The 19,177-nt window shown below is 42.6% G+C and overlaps 1 protein-coding gene across 1 annotated transcript in view; it reads right to left on the minus strand.

Moving 5' to 3' along the window:
- The window catches only part of CCDC57 (coiled-coil domain containing 57), a 125,738-nt gene that overhangs the window by 43,035 nt on the left and 63,526 nt on the right, over positions 1–19,177 (minus strand). Inside the window, exons 11-13 of the mRNA XM_065415831.1 lie at positions 17,856–18,084; positions 13,917–14,108; positions 10,375–10,475 (exon numbers count right to left, since the gene is read on the minus strand). Of these exons, the coding sequence (XP_065271903.1) occupies positions 10,375–10,475; positions 13,917–14,108; positions 17,856–18,084 (522 nt within the window). The remainder of the gene's footprint in view (positions 1–10,374; positions 10,476–13,916; positions 14,109–17,855; positions 18,085–19,177) is intronic.

A 19,177-nucleotide genomic window follows, 5' to 3' on the forward strand; every position in this document is an offset into this window, starting at 1 on the left:
ACAACAAAACAAAATAGTTGAATGGTAACACTTTCAACTGGAGCCGATACTGGAGCCCATTTTTAGTATTTCCATTAGCAATGTAGACTACGGTATAAATTCAGCCAGGGCCCAAATCACCATCTGAAAAGATTAGAACAGTGGTCTTCATACACTAACATGGAATTCATTACTAGTAAATGTAATACCAGACATCTAGGAGGAGGAAAGAAAAAGCACAATTATAAACTGGAGAGCAGTAAGCCTGAGAAAGATCTTGAGAATGAGAATTCACAGTAGGCAGTAAATTAAATGCAAGCTCTTTGTGCAACACCCCAGTACAAAAAAAGTCATATTCTTGGATGTAATATATCACATACCAAAAAATGTTAAAAATTAATGTTGCAAAGTCAAGCACTCAAAAGTTAGAAAATTCCAGAATTAAGTTGACCTGTGCAACCTTAATTTGGCTCACCTGTGCACATTCATTATGAGAATCTTTAATTACAAGTTCACTTTATTTTTTTCCCCTGAAGATGACAAAAAAATTGGGGTAGTGATAAATAATGAAGAAGACAGGCCACTGATACAGACCTAGATCAGTTGGTAATCTGGGCACAAGCAAAGGAACAAAGAATGTGGGTCATACTTACAAAATGGGTGACTCTATCCTGGGAAGCAGTGGCTCTGAAAAAGATTTGGGAGTCGTGGTGGAGAACCAGCTGAACATGAACTCCCAGTGGAACACTGTGGCCAAAGGGACTAATGTGATCGTTGGATGCATAAACAGGAGAATCTCGAGTAGGAGTATAGAGGTTGTTTTACCTCTGTATTTGGCACTGGTGCGATTGCTGTTACAGTACTGTGTCCAGTTCTGATATCCACAATTCAAGAAGAACGTTGATAAATTGGAGGGCTCAGAGAAGAGCCATGAGAATGATTAAAAGATTAGAAAACATGCCTTATAACAATAGACTCAAGGAGCTCAAACTATTATAGCTTATCAAAGAGAAGGTTAAGGGGTGATTTAAATCAGTCTATAAAGTACCTGCACATGAGGACTAAATATTTGATAATGAGCAGACAAAGATATAACAAAATCCAGTAGCTGGAAGTTGAAGCTAGACCTATTCAGACTGGACATAATGCATACATTTTAACAGAGTAATTAACCACTGGAACAATTCACCAAGAGTTGTGGTGGCTTCTCCATCAATGGGAATTTTTAAATCAAGATTGAATTTTTTTAAAGCTATGCAATTCAAAAGGCATTATTTTGTTGAAGTTCTATGGGTTGCATTATGACGGAGGCCAGACTAGATGATCACAATGGTTCCTTCAGGCCTTGGAATCTTTTAAAAAACTGGATCTGTCTCATTCAGTGGACTGGATGGATCAGGCTAACTAAATGGGTAGCTATTCACTATTTATTTTATCCTCACCATTCAATGTGAGGCCTCAAGCTTTATATACTGCACATCATTTGAACCCTGCACTGAATACAGAATTATTAATTTCATCATAGGCTTTTTAATGACACTCATCCCTGGAGTATTTAAATTCTTCACAAACATTAATTTTTACAACACCCCTATTTGGTAAGGTGGTACTATTAGCCCCGTTTTTACAGATGGAGAGTTAAGTCACAGAGAGATTAAAACTAAAATTGTCAAATGTCCACTAATGTTGAGTGCCAAAGTTGATGCGCCTAGAACCAGATTATTCAGAGTACTTAGCCTTTTAATAATGCTTTATATGTTTAAAGCACAGCTCCCATTTACTTAATTTACTGATGTGAATATTCAGCATTTCTGCAAATCAGGACCCAGGTGTCTCAAGATATGCACTCAGCAAATAAGGAATAAACAGCTGCCACCTGTGAAAAGTTTGGCTTATGTGATTTGCTCTGTAAACTGTATGCATGCATGGGGAGGTGAAGACAAGAGTAGGACCCAGAGGGGCACCATGGTGCCCATGATCAAGCCAGGGGAGCAGATAGGAACTGGGGTGGCAGGCCGGGGCTGGGAGCAGCTACATTCTGTCGCTAATGAGAGAAACATGAACTGCAAGGACCCCCCTTCCCAGCCTGGAACCAGTTCCCCTGACCCCGGCCAAGTGTCAGTCACTCCCCTCATTCCCCATGCAGAGCACCCACTCTGTTCCCACTTCCATCTCTCTGCCCTGCCATTCAAAGTGTACTTTTGCCACATCTGATTCATTCTCTGACTACATTCGATCCTGTGCACTGGAGAAGACAGGGGTCATGAGGAAAAATAGTATGTGATCATATAACTAAAGACTGCTTCATAATACATATACACAAGGGAGGCAAATTAAGGTTGTTTGCAATTTGCTCAGTTTTTAAAAAAACAAAACTGACAAAATAAATAGAAATTCATTCATATGGAACCATACTGAGCTCTACATGGGACATCAGTAGGACTGGAGTTAACACAGTAATTTACAGCTATAATAAACAATTATTCTGTGTGTGGACCAGCCATTAGCAGGGGAGGAGATACACAATTTGCCAGATATAGTAACTGCAAGGTACAGTGGAAGGTACAGACCCTTTTGCCTCTACTCAGTTCCAATCTGCCATGTTGCATTCTGTCCACTTTCCCTTTTGGTCCTATCCCTGCATAAACTGTTCCTATCCTACTCCGCTACCTCTGTCCCTTCAGCCTGCACCCTCCACATCCTTCCAGTCCTCTTCTCCATACCACTGTATTTGAACAACTCAGGCTGCTTCCTTCTCATGCTGCCCAGGCACCAGCACGAGAAGCATTGAGAGCACAGGAGAGAGAGTCTCTCTGTTCTCAGTTATGGTGCTGGGTGCCACAGCAGTTCTTAACTGCTTGGAGGAGTAACTGTAGGAAATATCCTGCTCAGCCTCGCCTATCCTGAAGCCTGCCAAACCTTCTGAGTGGGGCCAGCTGAGGGAGCAGCTGACTAAGGCCCCATGGCAGGCTAAAGGACACCCTGCTCCAGGAAAGCTGGGGACTCCTTGCTTAAGGAAAGAGCAAATAACTGCCTGACTTACCCAGGCTCTAGGGAAGCAGTACTAGGGTCCAGCGTTCCCTAAAAGGAACAGAGAACTGTGAGTTAAGCCTAGGAGGGGCAAAAGTCTTTTTGCTTGTGTTAATGTGGGACTATCGTTGAAGGGAGTGTTTATTTGGGGACTTTGAGTACCCCTGAAGGGAACTGAACATTTATGTGACCTGGCCAGATGGCTATGCCACAGAAGACCCAGAGAGAGGCCACCCACTGGAGGTGGTAACCAAAGGAAAGGGCAAGCAACTGTGGAAGCAGAGAAAGAACTGACAGGAAGGGGATTGCAATGCATGACAGTTTGTTAGCAAGAGTCAGGCTAACTGTAACCCTAATAACGCGAGATTTGTAGAAGCGAGGAATGTGAGGCGAGTAGGAAAGAACTGTGTGAGAAGTTGTTGCGACCTTGTGTAGATAATGTGCAGACAATATGGAATGTAGACTAAGAGTCTACATAACTGAGAAAAACAAGATATCAGAATGACCAATGTATAAACAAAATGCAGCTGTTGCTTATTATTGTCTGTAACAAAAGGTATAAATGCTTGCTGTAATTGTTTACCTGTGAAGAGACCTGCCTAGGAGGGGGAGACCCTGTGTCCTAGTGCACTCTCTTCCTTTACACAGCTGTTAAAGAGAATAAAGTATCTGACTTTGCTGTACCAAACAAAGAGTGAGAACGCTGTTATTCTCCGACACAACCACCACACCCAGCCACAAGAGGATACCAGTTGGTGAGTTGTTTCTGGGCATGTGGGGCTTGCTCAGGAGCTGGACTCCTTGACAACTCATACATGGAAATGCCTCAACAGTTTTTTACTGAAACTTTCCCAGACACCTGACAAGGAAAAATTCAGTCCAATTGGCTAAAGCTAGGCAGTTATAACAAACTGAACACAGGTTCTTATAATGGAAAGTATTAGGCAACCTTAACTACCACCACTGCCTATATATACATACTAAAAATCTATGTTAAAAGAATATTATTTAAGGTGCAAAGTCAGGCACTTGAAAGTTAGGAAATGGAAAAATTTAGATTGTCCATGCAATCTTAATTCTGCCCCATAGGACATGTGTATTTTGACACAGTCTTTAATTAAATGACCACTTACTATTTTTTCCACAGCATTTGTCTTATTCAGAACAGAGGATGGCCGGTGCTCAAGGAATGAGGCAGCAGTATTTTTATTCCCATTATTCAATTAATGTCCATTGCCTTATTTACTGCATGTTATCCAATGTCTCAATTAATACAGATTTATTTCACCATGCTCTTTTCCAGAGCATAGTACTTGAGTGCCTCACAAATATTCATTAATCTATCTCCACAATAAATGCTGAGATAGAAGAACAGTATTATCCCCATTTTACACATGGAGAAACTCAGTCAAAGACTTGACATGAGACCACATAGTGAATAACTGGCAGAGTCAGGTCTAGAACTCTGTCCCTCTGTTCTCATTCCTCCAGAACACTGTCTTACTGCTGGAGGTGCTGAGCACTCACAGCTTCCATTGACTTCAGTTGCAGTTGTGAGAGCTCAGTACTTCTACATTCAGTCCCCAGGTGTGTCAACCGAGGCAACCAGAAAACGAAGAACACAAACTTAGTGCTCATTGTAGTAGAGAGGGAGTGAGCCAGAGACATGAGGCTTGGTATAAAAGGCCTAGTGATAGAACCAACATGCACAAGGTAAATGGTGAAGCAAATAATTAAGCAATCAATTTGCAAACATCTAGAAGATAATAAGGTGATAAGGAACAGTCAGCATGGATTTGTCAAGAACAAATCGTGTCAAACCAACCTGATAGCTTTCTTTGACAGGGTAACAAGCCTTGTGGATAGTGGGGAAGCGGTAGACGTGGTATATCTTGACTTTAGTAAAGCTTTTGATACTGTCTTGCATGACCTTCTCATAAACAAACTAGGAAAATGCAACCTAGATGGAGGAGCTACTATAAGGTGGGTGCAAAACTGGTTAGAAAACCATTCCCAGAGAGTAGTTATCAGTGGTTTACAGTCATGCTGGAAGGACATAAAGAGTGGGGTCCCGCAGGGATAAGTTCTGGGTCTGATTCTGTTCAATATCTTCATAAATGATTTAGATAATGGCATAGTGAGTACACTTATAAAGTTTACAGATGATACCAAGCTAGGAGGGGTTGCAAGAGATTTGGAGGATAGGATTAAAATTCAAAATGATCTGGACAAACTGGAGAAATGATCTGAAGTAAATAGGATGAAATTCAGTAAGGACAAATGCAAAGTACTCCATTTAGGAAGGAACAATTGGTTGCACACATACATGGGAAATGACTGCCTAGGAAGGAGTAATGCGGAAAGGGATCTGGGGGTCATAGTGGACCACAAGCTAAATATGAGTGTAACACTGTTGCCGAAAAAACAAACATCATTCTGGAATGTATTAGCAGAAGTATTGTGAGCAAGACACGAGAAGTAATTCTTCCACTCTACTCTGCGCTGATTAGGTCTCAACTGGAATACTGTGTCCAGTTCTGGGTGCCACATTTCAGGAAGGACGTGGACAAATTGGAGAGAGACCAGAGAAGAGCAACAAAAATGATTAAAGGTCTAGAAAACGTGACCTATGAGGGAAGATTGAAAAAATTGGGTTTGTGCAGTCTAGAGAAGAGAAGACTGAGAGGGGACATGATAACAGTTTTCAAGTATATAAAAGCTTGTTACAAGGAGGAGGGAGAAAAATTGCTCTTCTTAACCTCTGAAGATAGGACAAGAAACAATGGACTTAAATTGCAGCAAGGGCAGTTTAGGTTGCACATTAGGAAAAACTTCCTAACTATCAGAGTGGTTAAGAACTGGAATAAATTGCCTAGGGAGGTTGTGGAATCTCCATCATTGGGGATTTTTAAGAATCCATGCAAGATATTGAAAGATATAATCACATAACCAGAGTATAACTTTGAAATATTAAGAGAAATTGCTTAAAAATGGGAGAGGGGTGGAATTCCATGAATAATGTGTGCTAATCCTGACGTGCAATTTTTGAAACTGATCAAACATGAAAACCCTCCAACTCAGAGAAACATGGAAGAAATTTCTTATACACTATTGCCATCTATTGGATAACAATGGAAGCAGCAGATAAACTAAGCTGAAATCAGAGTGCCCTGAAAATCAGTACCCAATAGAAAATAAGAAGATTGCCCTCATGTGGACCCTAGAGCTGAATGAATTTATATAGAAGCTGCAGAATCCAGAAGTGCTACCAACACTTGGACCAGCTGTGTGGAAAAGACCCAGTTCCAGGGTTAACAGGACAAAGAAGAAACTATACGATTTCATTTCAAAGATTGTATTTCTCTTTCTGTTCTTGAATATAAATAACTGAAAGTTCTCTTGTTGAGTCCACACTCTTTAGTGAGACCTCATGTTTTGGATTTTATCTAATTAATGCTACATGCGTGCTCTCCTTTGTAAGCCCAAGCAAAGCGGCCTAAGAGAGATTTAAATAACAACTTTCCGTAATTGCTTTTGACATTTTAAACTTGACTTTTCCATACCAAACTATTCAAATAACAGGGACCTCACTCTTAAAAGAGTCTTTAAAATAAAACATCCTTACTCGTTGGAATAAGAAATGTGTTAGCGGTATTAAAGAAGTGATGATTGATGAGCATAAGAAAATGTAATAAGAATCTTGATCATTTGTATTGATATATCGTATAACTGCTGAGCCTCAAACTTACCCTTTGACAATTGCTTGAGAGACTGCATTTGTGTGTTCAGTACATACCTAGAAAATTTGATGTATGTAACCTTGACCTATAGACTGTGTATATACTTATGTGTTTTTGGATGAATGAATAAAGTGTTGATTAAAAACACTAGGTGTCCTGATTTAAGAAATACTGTCCAAGGTAAAAATTGACCTGAAAAGAACCTAGAGTTAAAATTAATAAGCTAAGGCCTTGTCTACACTGCCACTTTACAGTGCTGAAACTTTCTCGCTCAGGGGTGTGAAAAACACCCCCTTGAGCGATGCACGTTTCAGCGCTGTAAAGTGGCAGTATAGACAGTGCACCAGCGCTGGGAGCTATTCCCCTCGTGGGGGTGGGTTATTTTTACAGCGCTGGGAGAGCTCTCTCCCACAGCTGGCGCTGGTGCCGCGACTACATTGCGGCACCAGCGCCAGCAACTAACATTGGTAGTTAAGACATACCCTAATTCTCCCTGAACTCAATAAAAATGGGTTATCCTGATTAAATTCCATCACAATAGTGACCATAAACACTTATCAAATTGGCAAGTCTAGTCTGTTAGATTTCAGCTTTAAAATCTAACTGGCAACTTAGCAAATCCATAAAATTGACCCCCCATTCATGCTCACAACTGGAAAACATGTTATATAGAAGTACAGCATTGTGATGTGTCATTCCATATTCTTTATGAAAATATGCTTATGATATGAATATGACATAACTGAGATATACGTTATGCAAGATGGCTCATGCGAGAGATCATTGGAAAGGTTATGATTTACTGAATATGATTATCCAATTTGTATGCCTGTATCATTTCTGTATCTGAAGTTAGGAATATTGACTATGTATCTGTATTTCAACTATGCTACTTTGGGTGACGCCAACTGCTAACACTTCAGGTACAACAATGGAAAAGCCAGACAGGGTGGATGGCCCATCAGCGAGGACAATGGACTGTGAAAAGCTTGGCTTTCCTGTGGACACTCCATACTGCCACTGACTCATGGACACTGTGATACTACAGAGTCAGGTGGTCTTGTAACCTGATACTAAAACATTACCTGGGACTTCTTATAACTTTCCACTGTAAGGGAAGGGGGATCAAGTTTGGGAAACAAAGGAATCCTGCCTTAAGTAAATCCTATTTAAAGGTGGGGAGGAAGGCAAACTGGACTCCTCTCCATGGCTGTCTGCCCAAGAAGAAAGACTGCAAACGCCACCTGAAGGGAAGGCAAAGGGGGAGTCCAGACTGAGACAGCGGTCCAGTCTGAAAAGGAATGTAACTGGAACTCTGAACCACAGAAACTTTGCAACCTGCCTGCAACAACATCTAGGGTGAGAAATACTATTTGTAACCAATTTCTTTAGTGAAACTAGCTTAGTTTGCATGTTTGATTTCGTTTGGTCAGTAATCTGCTTTGTTCTGTTTGTTACCCCTTTTACCACTTAAAATCTGTCTCTTATAGTTAATAAAATTTATTTTGTTTATTATTGAACCCAGTTTCTGTAATTTCTAACTGGGGGGGGGCAAGAAGTGTGCACACCTCTCTCTACATTGAGGGAGGGGGCGAATTTCATAAAAGCTTTGGGTTGTATCCCTTAAAAGGAGTGAGCATCAGAGTGTTGGAGCAAGTCCCTTAAACTGAGTCTTCCCAGAGTGATCTGCAGCTGGGTGTGGCCCTGCCTGTGTGTGGGTTAGAGGAGGCTTTAATTGCCTGGCTCAGCAAGACAGGTTAAAGGGGGCCCAAACTGGCAGAACAGGTAGACTCAGTGGTATCTCAGCACATCAGGTGGCTTCCTAAGGGGCATAACCTATCAGAAGCATAACCACTCAACATATGAAAACTAAGTTCTTGACAGTAAAATGATCTACATCAGAGGTTCTCAACCTGTGGTCTGCGGACCGAGCTCCATTCAGGTGGTCCACAGATAGTTCCCTCTAAGGTGCGCGCCTGGACGGCCGCACACAAGACATTGACAGGCCACCCACCTAATTAGTGGAGCTGTGAAGGTGTGGCTTCACTAATTAGGTGCCTGGACCTGGAGAAGACACACATGTAAGGTGAGGTGGTGGCCTTGGAGGGAATAGGTGGTAGGGGGCAGTGGGTGAGAAGAGCGGGTGGGGTGAATTTGGGATGTGCAGGGCTGCGGCAGCCAGAGAAAGAGATGACTTTCCCCAGCTCCAGGGCTGTGGCTGCCGGGGAGAGACAGTCCTCCTTCCCAGCCCCAGCTCGGGAGCTGCTGCGGCGGGGGAGAGAGGGAGAGACAGAGACCACCCTTTAACATTCTCTTTGTTAAGCTAAATGAGCTCCTTAAGTCTATCCATTAAGGCATGTTTTTTACTCTTTTAAGCAGTTTTATGGCTGTAGCGGACAGCAAATCAGACATGAGTTTATCAAAGTGATATAGTTGTAAAAAAACAATGAATGTAGTTTGAATTGCATATAAAAAACCATCACACATTATGAAGCATCAACATAATAGTTCTGCTTTCTTTCTAGGACTCTGGTGAGATCACACCTAAAATACTGCATTCAATGTGTCTCATTACAGGAAAGATATTGAAATATTTGTGGGAGTTCAGAAAAGAGCAATAAAAATTATTGGGGGATGGAAGAATCAATTTATGAGGAAAGACTAAAAGAGTGAGATCTGCATAGTTTAGACAAGCAACAACAAAAGGTAGAAGGCATGACAAAATATCTGAAAAGTGTAAACATCAAGACAGGACATGAACCAGGGACAGTACCAGACACCAGCTTGCCCCAGGATTGGAGGAACATAAAGTTGGCTTAAAGCCACCTTTATTTCCTCTCCAGACTTGGACAGCACTGATTAGCCAGATGGAGGATGTCACAGGGTGTACCTGCCCTATAGCACCCCCAGTGGACCAAGCCTCAGTTTTCCCATACATCATCAATAAGTTAAACAAGGCTTTACATAGTGAACAAGGCCCCTTCTGAAGGCCTAATGAAAATACAAGAAAACCTTCACCTCAGCATCCTAGTTGGGCAACAGAGTCAGTCTTAGATTATCTGTTCCAACCAGGGGCCGCTACTCCCCTCCAACAGGGTTCTCTTGGCTCAGTACCTTCCCTGGAGTCAGGCCTCTTGCCAGTTATGTGAGGAGAATCTTTTGCTGGTGCCAGAGGTCTGTGGAGATCTGTCCTCTGCAGCTCAGCATATAGCTCCTAACAGGCTGGGCTTCCTGCCACCGTTCAGGAGTTCTCCGTCCCCCACAGCACACCTTCCAGGCCCCTGCTCTGGTGAGCTCTCCTGCTTAGCTCTTGTGGGAGTACTTCTGCTCAGGAGCTTCCTGTCTCTAGGAACCACCTCAGCTGAGCCCTGGTAATCCTTTAGCAGGCTTATTACCCAACCAGCCACCTACAGATTTAATTACTTCCAGGTAGATCTGAATTGGCTCATTCTCCCTTACAGGAATCTATCACAGTAGGCTGGTCCTTGACACCTTTGTAAAGGCCAGCCTGTGCGACAGATCTTGCTCCATATACTGAACATTTTACCCACAAAGAAAATTTGTATAACAAAAATATATAAAATAGCAAAGATAACAGCTTTGGGTAGCTCAAGATTCTTCATACCTTTTGTATGTGCTGTGTTACCATGGAGTCCAAGTGTGCTGTTCTGGCTTCCAGCTTCTTCAAAGGAGCTCCAGAGAAAACTTCATGAGCACAAAATGCACCTGAAAGAAAAAAGGTAAATGAAGCAAAAAACCACCATAACATATTAGCACCTACAAGAACTACACCATGGATCAAGAATCTTTTATTTGAGGGATTTAAATAGCAACTATCTGGTCTGATTTCAACACAGGTATATTGTTCCAGCAGAGGTAATGAATATTTTATAGTAGACAGTCTTGAACATGCAGATACAGTAGGGTAACCTAACAGTATATGCTTATTATTTGTCTTTGATAGACAGAAATACTTCTAGATAATACAACAGGGCTCATGCTTCATAAATCATGAGCATTCACCTCTCAATAACTTTGTTCAAAGGGTGCTACATCGGCGGAAATAATCTTGGGCACCTGGTATTCACATTCCAAAATTAGTTCCAAATGTAAATAGGATGATTAGGAGATGGTAGCCTTAGGGCTGGTCCACACTAAGCCCCCAGTTCGAACTAAGATACGCAGCTTCAGCTACGTGAATAACGTAGCTGAAGTCGAAGTATCTTAGTTCGAACTTAACGGTACTTATCGCGGGTCCACACGCGGCAGGCAGGCTCCCCCGTCGACTCCGCCTACTCCTCTCGCGGAGCAGGATTACCGGCGTCGACGGCGAGCACTTCCGGGATCGATTTATCGCGTCTAGACAAGACGTGATAAATCGATCCCAGAAGATCGATTGCTTGCCGCCGAACCAGCGGGTAAGTATAGACGTACCCTTAGAGTCAGCATATTTATTTTCAATAACCCTTGGAACACTTTTTCCAGAAGACTAGAAAAAACTAATGTTGTGCCAATATTTTAAAAGGGTGGACCCGACAACTCAGGAAATTATAGGACTGTCAGCCTGACATTGATCCTGGGCAAAACAACAGAACAGCTGATATAACTCATATGGGGGGGAGGGATAGCTCAGTGGTTTGAGCACTGGCCTACTAAACCCAGGGTTGTGAGTTCAATCCTTGAAGGGATCTGGGGCAAAATCAGTACTTGCTAGTGAAGGCAGGGGGCTGGACTCGATGACCTTTCAGGGTCCCTTCCAGTTCTATGAGATAGGTATATCTCCATATATATTTTTTAATTAATAAAGAATTAAGAGAGAGTAATATAATTAATGCCAATAAACATGGATTTATGGAAAATAGCTCCTGTCACGCTAATGTGATATCTTTTTATGATGAGATTACAAATGTGATTGATCAAGGTAATAATGTAAATATAATATTCTTAGACCTCTGTAAAGGCATTTGACTTGGTGCTACATAACATTTTGATTAAGAAACTAGAATACAAAATCAACATGGCATACATTAAATGGAGTAAAAGCTGGCTAACTGATAGGTCTCTAAATGTAACTGTAAATCGACAATCATCATTGAACGGGTGTTTCTTTTAGTGGGGTCCCTCAGGGATCAGTTCTTGACCCTACACTATTAAACATTTTAATCAGAAAACAAAATCAACACTGATAAAGTTTGCAGATGACACAAAGATTGAAGAAGTGGAAAAAAATAAAGAGGATATGTCACTGATAGCGATCTGGATCGCTTGGTAAGCTTGGTACAGGCAAACAGTATGTGTTTTTATATGGCCAAATGTAGATCATCCTATAAATATGGCCAACTCTATCCTGGGAATCCGTGACTCTGAAAAAGATTCAGTGGCTAATCAGCTGGATGCATATTATCTGGACCTGCTGATTTTAAAATTTCTACTTTAGTAGCAGCTCTTTAATATCCTCCTGAGATACTATTGGACTGGAAAGAGTGTCATCGTTATAAGTAGTGCCCTTTGTTTTCAGGTTTTACCATAAACCCTCCAAAAACCTGTAGGTTTTGAAAAATCCAGTATTCAGATTTTTCCATTTTCTACCTGGATTTTGTACCTGCTCAAACTCCCCAGGCCTGTTTGCAGACTCCATAGCAGAAAGCACAGTGCACCTGCACGGGGGAGGGTAACTGCCAGTTGGTGACCATTGTAGCTGCGCAAGATGGGCAAGGAGCCTGCTGAGACCACTGACTGCTGCAATGATAGGCTACAAAGAGTGGAAGGCTGCACCTGGTGAGTACTGGCCCCCTCCTGACCCCAGCCGTTCAGCACGGCCCAGGGCAAAGACTCCTGTCTGCTCCCCCAATCTCTGTCTCCCTCCCCACTTCCAGACCCCCTCCCCCCTCCCTCTGTGCATGCCAGGAAGCCCATCTCTCTCCACCAGTCCTCCTCCCCTATCTACCACTCCCACCCACCAGGTACCTCCCTCCCCAACTTCCCCCCCATGAATGCTGGGCACCCCTTCCCCCATCTGACACCTCCTCCCCCTGCCACCGAATCAGGTACCCCTCTCCCCCCCAGACACCCCTCTCCCTGCCACCCCAACCCCCATTTCCCCTTTCTGTGATAACTCCTGTGAGCAGCTCTGTCTGCAGACATGTCATTGTCTGGAGAGGAGCCCCAGAGCACAAAACCCCATCCTCTGCACCACCAGACAGAGCTCCTGCCTGCCCCTGGGCCAGGAACAGGTTGTTCTAATCTCCCTGTGGCCCTGAGGAGTAGACCTGGAGAGCACACGATGGCAGCCCCCCTGCTGTTTGCAAATCAGTGACTGGGATCTGCTCTCTCCTGACTCCCTGCTCCTGTGTCCCACCTCTGTGACAGGAAAGATGATTTTGGGATCCATGAGTATTGGGGACCTTCCCTCTTCTCACTGGGCACCCCTTACCCACCACCCACAGACCCCAGTGATAGCCTGTGTGAGAAGCTGGGCCCAGGGACATGTCCAAGACTTCAGGAGAACAAGCCTTGGAAAAGACACTTTTCCTACACTCCCTAGGACTCCCTAGGACTTTTGGAATTTACACTTGATACAAGAGGCCTCAGTGTAACTGTAAAAGTCACCCAAAGTAAACTATTTTTGTTTTAAAAATAAGTTTTATTTGCCCAACAGGCATTAGAGATAATGATTTCATAAACAATAAACTCTTACTTTTCTCTATCTGTTGCTTTTTTCTCTCTTCCTGTTCCCCAATATTAACCCTGATATTCACCTAGAAAACTGTGAAGTTAATTTTTTACACTCCTCTTTGCCTGTTTATTAATTTTTTAAATAAACACTGCTAAATTCCCAGAAAATTAAATTATATGATATGACTACTGCAGGGGGCAGGAAGGGCAGGTGTGGAGTGAAGAAGAAGTGAGGAGGATGTGAGGGAGGGGATGGAGGAGTAGTAGGTTGGAGCAAACAGCCAATCAGCACAGGGCAGAGAAAAAGTCTGAGAACATTCTGCAGTTTTACCTGGAATGTCAAGAGGGCCAAAAGTATGCTTTAGCTGCTTCTGCTCCTACCAGCAGGAGTCTGAGGCTGGTTCTCCTTTGCAGTTCTCCTACAAGGCCACATGGCAGGGAGGCACCAACTGGATCCTAGTTGAGATTAATGCTAAAACATGTTTCTCTTACCATTAGTTTCCTGGAAATGGTGGGTGTGGAGCTGAGTGATGGGTGGAGCTGAGTGGTGCTGAGTGCTGGATGGGTCATGGGATGGAGCAGATGATTTTCTGGAAAATTTAGATGCCTTTTCTAGTTGCTCTTCCATTATCCAGTATTTATGCTTTAACTTTCTTATTTCCTCTTCCAGGGATTGAACATAATCTACAAACATAAAAAAATGATCTTGGAAAAGGTATTTTAACTTAAACAAGCAATTAAATCATAGCGAGTTTGGCAGACCACTTGCTAGAGAATTTCCTTTTATCCAATCATACAGTTCTAGAGTTAGAAGGGACCGCAAGGATCATCTTAGTCTAACCCCTGCCAAAGTGCAGGATTTGTTGTGTCTAAACCATCCAAGGCAGATGGCTATCCAGCCTCCTTTTGAAAACCTCCAGTGAAGAAGCTTCCATAGACTCCCTAGGCAGTCTGTTCCATTGTCCTACTGTTCTTACCAGTTAGGAATTTTTTCCTGAGATTTAATCTAAATCTGCTATGCTGTAGTTTGAAACTATTGCCTTTTGTGGCAAAAGGAGAACATTTCTCCGTCTTTTTTATTGCAGCCTTTCAAGTATTTGAAGACCACAATCATATCCCACTTAATCTCCTCTTTTCCAAACTAAACAGACCCATTTCCTTCAGACTTTGCTCATATGGGTTGCATTCCATCCCTTTGATCATCTTTGTCACTCGCCTCTGGATCCTTTCCAGTTTCTCTACATCCTTTCTATACACTGGTGACCAAAACTGGACAGTTCTCCAGCTGAGGCCTAACCAGCACCAAGTAGAGCAGTACTATCACTTCCCATGGTTTTCATGCTATGCCTCTGTTAATGCAACCTAAAACTGCATTTGCTTTTTTTGCAACAGCATCGCATTGCTGACTCATGTTGAGGTGGTGATCCACAACAACTCCCAGATCCTTCTCAGCGGTGCTGCTGCCAAGCCAGTTTCCCCCAATTCTGTATTTGTGCATTTGATTTTTTTGCCCTAAGTGTATCACCTTACATTTGTCTTTGTTGAATTTCACTTTGTTGTCTATAGCCCAGTTCTCCAATTTAGCAAGATCCCTCTGAATTTTAGCTCTATCCTCCAAAGTGTTGGCAGCCTCCCTAGCTTTGTGTCATCTGCAAACTTGATCAGTGTGCTCTCTATATCTACATCCAGGTCAATAATAAAAATGTTAAACAACACTGGACCCAGAACAGATCCCTGTGGAATCCCACTTGAGACATCCTTCCAATCCAACAACCTGATTCCATTAATAGTTACTCTTTGTTTGCAGTTGTTTAACCAATTATGTATCCACTTAGTGGGAGTTCTGTCGAGCCTGCATTTCTTCAGCTTACTTATCAGAATGGCATATGGGACTGTGTCAAAAGCCTTGAAGTCCAGGTATATTATGTCCACCACATTCCCCCATCCACCAAATCAGTTGCCCTGTCAAAGAAGGAAACCAAGCTGGTTTTGCATGATTTGTTCTAGTGATCACCCCTTCATCCTCCGGGTATTCGCAAACTGAATGTTTTATACATCGCTCTAGTAGGTTCCCAGGTATTGAAGTCAAGCTGACTGGTCTCTAGTTCCCCAGCTCCTCCTTTTCCCCCCTTTTATAAATGGGCATTACATTAGCCCTTCTCCAGTCTTCTGGACCTCTCCGGTCATCCATAAGTTCGTAAATATTATTGCCAGTGGCGCCGAGAATTCTTCAGCTAATTCTTTCAGTACCCTCGGGTGAACAGCATCAGATCCAGCTGATAAGAGTACTATATCCTCCAACTGCTGGAAACAAACAACTGAGCTCTGGCAGCTGGAAACTTTTTATATATAGGAGGATGATGTCAACAAAAAGGCTCAATGGTATTGTCTTCAGCTATTAGCAGGGAAGAACTATATGCACATATCAGAACTAGCATAGAAGATTGAAGAGAGAAATGTCCTTTAGAATTAATGAATAGAAATCTTTGATTGAACTGAGTAATCAAATTGTTTCACTAACAGAGTATAAATTAATAGGTAAAATAAGAGTTTATGTCTAATGAACACCTCTGCACATAATAATTAGCCCATCAATTCATGTTTGCTTGGAAATGGCAAGGTGTAAAATAACTGTGTTAACTATTCTTAACTATTCATAACTATTCACAATGAAACCTCTCAGTTAGAACAGAGTAAACAGCCATTTTGGAGGGGAATGCAGCAGGTGCAGGAGAATCTACTTTGCTGGGTCTGTCTGGTTTTCTCAGATCCAGAAAATGGTCTAGGCTGGCTTTGGAGTAATTCAGAGGACTCAGAAGTTGAATGTTTAGCTAAGCGAGGCATGTGCAGTGAGCAAATATGCAGTTCATCTGGACATGTTTAGATTATTGGCCAAAAAAAAAAAAAGGGGGGGTTTAAAAAAATCTATACCAATTGTACCATGCATGTGCAAAAGGGCCATTAAAAGGCTCAAAACATGGTCAATTTTTCACCAAAACATTCAAATGCTTCTCTTTTGGGATGGTTATTTCCCTATCAAATTACAGTTATCTTTCCTTCCCAAAGTTCAAAAAAGGTCACAAGAATTTCTTTATGAAGGGGAAATTGTAGTTTTCATTCTCCTTATACTCAAAAAAGTGAACAATTTTGGCCCAAACTTTATTTTAGAAAATTTTTGGTAGAGACTATGCCTGCAAAACTGTAGCTCAAATGGTTAATTTTTCAGCAAGTTATGAGCTGGGGGTTGCGAATAGAAATAACTGGCAAATCTTAACTATAGTAGTTGCTACCAGTTCCCCCTGTAATGTACATGTTCATTCACAACCCATGTATTCTTCTCTGAATTTCCTTCTGAGTGATGAGTATTTAAAATAGAGTAACTCCTCACTTAACGTTGTAGTTATGTTCCTGAAAAATGTGACTTTAAGTGAAACAATGCTAAGCAAATCCAATTTCCCCATAAGCTTTAATGTAAATGAGGGGGTTAGGTTCCAGTGAAATTTTTTTCACCAGACAAAAGACTCTCTCTCTCTCTCTACATATATATATATATATATCTCTACACACACACAGTATAAGTTTTAAACAAACAATTTAATACTGGTACACAGAGATGATGATTGTGAAGCTGGGGTGAAGTCAGAGGGTGGGATATTTCCCAGGGAATGCCTTACTGCTAAATGATGAACTAGCATTTGGCTGAGCCCTCAAGGGTTAACTGGTTGTTAATGTATCCTCACTCTACAAGGCAGCAGGCATGGAGGGAGGGGAGAAAGCATAGCAGACAGAGACAGAGACACACACGTGTGTCTGAGTGTGAGAGATGCACATTTCCCCTTTAAGTAGCTGACCCCAGTCTTAAGTACACTGCCTTGTTAATTAGATCAGCTTGCTGAGACTGCAGCTGCTGCCTGGAAGCTCCCTCCGTCCTGAACCCTGTCGTGTGTACCCCCTGCTCTATGGAAATGGGGTAAGTGGGGTGCAGGAGCAGGGGGGAGGGGGACACCCTGACATTAGCTCCCCACTTTCCCCCTCCCCCTGTACAGCAAGCAGGAGTCTCTGGGAGCAGCTCCAAGGCAGAGGGCAGGAGCAGCACATGGCAGTGGGGGAGGGACAGCTCAGTGCTGGCAATTGCTAGCCTGCTGGGCAGCTGCAGCACTGGGAACTTAGGGGAGCTGATTGGGGGCTGCCGGTCCACCCTGATTACAAGCCCCCACCAGCTAGCTCCAACAGGCTGCTCTTCCTGAAAGCAGTGGACAAAGCAGGCGGGATACATTTTAAAATAGCATTTTTTCTTGTTTATAGCTATTATTTCTGTTAAATAAAATGAAAATAGTATTCTAAGGCAAGAGCTGTGACTTGAGAGGAAAGTGTGAAATGCCATACACAACTGCTACAGAGTAGCACTTTCAACCCAGTTCTCTATATTACCAGGAGTAAATATGACTGTAGCAGCCTTAGCATCAGTGGCAGTTTGCTGTGTATATTGTATATTTTCTTTCCTGGGGAACGAGGATGGTGTCTGATCACTGAGAGTCTCCATTTCTTTCCTCATTTCTGCAATAGCAGCCCGCAGGCTGGTGTTCTGTTCCTTTAAACTTTGGATCTCTGTGGCAGGAAAATCTTTTCCAAGAACTCCTTTATCACCACCTAGAAACATCTGAAAAATAAAACAGTGACATCATGTTATTATCAGTGATGGAGACAAATGAGGGTCTTGTGTCTTCCAAACACAGCAAATAATAATCCGCTCAAGGTTAAAAAGTATTAAGATCATATGGGAAGAGAACAGCTGAAAGAGGAAAATAATCAGGTAATTCTGGGAGTTACCTGAGAAAAAAGTACAACAGTTAGAACTGTGGTCAGATTTATTAAAATGACTGAAAGAAAAAGTAGATCAGTTTAACTGACAGAAATACACTCTTCCCCTCTCTATTCAATGGAGTTTTTATTTAAATAGGGTCCTTCATCAAAAGCAGAGACAAGAGAGAACATTTTGGACAGATGGGTATAGTGACTCTCAGAGGCAGAAAAGGAAAAATTACAAATGTAAACAGAAATGTAACACTGAAAATATCTCAGTAATAATTATTGGAGTCAACTTACAATGAGGCCTGGTCTACACTAGGCTTTTATGTCGAATTTAGCGCCGCTACATCGAATTAACCCTGCACCCGTCCACACCACGAAGCTATTTAGTTCGACATAGAGCTCTCTTAAATTCGACTTCTGTACTCCTCCCCAACGAGAGGAGTAGCGCTAAATTCGAAATGGCCATATTGAATTAGGCTAGGTGTGGATGGAAATCGACGCTAATAGCTCCGGGAGCTATCCCATAGTGCACCACTCTGTTGACGCTCTGGACAGCAGTCCGAGCTCGGAGGCTCTGACCAGCCACACAGGAAAAGCCCCGGGAAAATTTGAATTCCTTTTCCTGTCTGGGCAGTTTGAATCTCATTTCCTGTTTGGACATCGTGGCGAGCTCAGCAGCACTGGCAACGATGCAGAGCTCTCCAGCAGAGATGGCCGTGCAATCCCAGAATAGAAAGAGGGCCCCAGCATGGACTGATCGGGAAGTCTTGGATCTCATCGCTGTGTGGGGCGATGAGTCCGTGCTTTCCGAGCTGCGCTCCAAAAGAAGGAATGCAAAGATCTACGAGAAGATCTCGAAAGCCATGGCAGAGAGAGGATACAGCCGGGATGCAACGCAGTGCCGCGTGAAAATCAAGGAGCTGAGACAAGGCTACCAAAAA

This window comes from Emys orbicularis, chromosome 13 (genome assembly GCF_028017835.1).
Source record: "Emys orbicularis isolate rEmyOrb1 chromosome 13, rEmyOrb1.hap1, whole genome shotgun sequence".
In the NCBI taxonomy this organism is placed as follows: Eukaryota; Metazoa; Chordata; order Testudines; family Emydidae; genus Emys; species Emys orbicularis.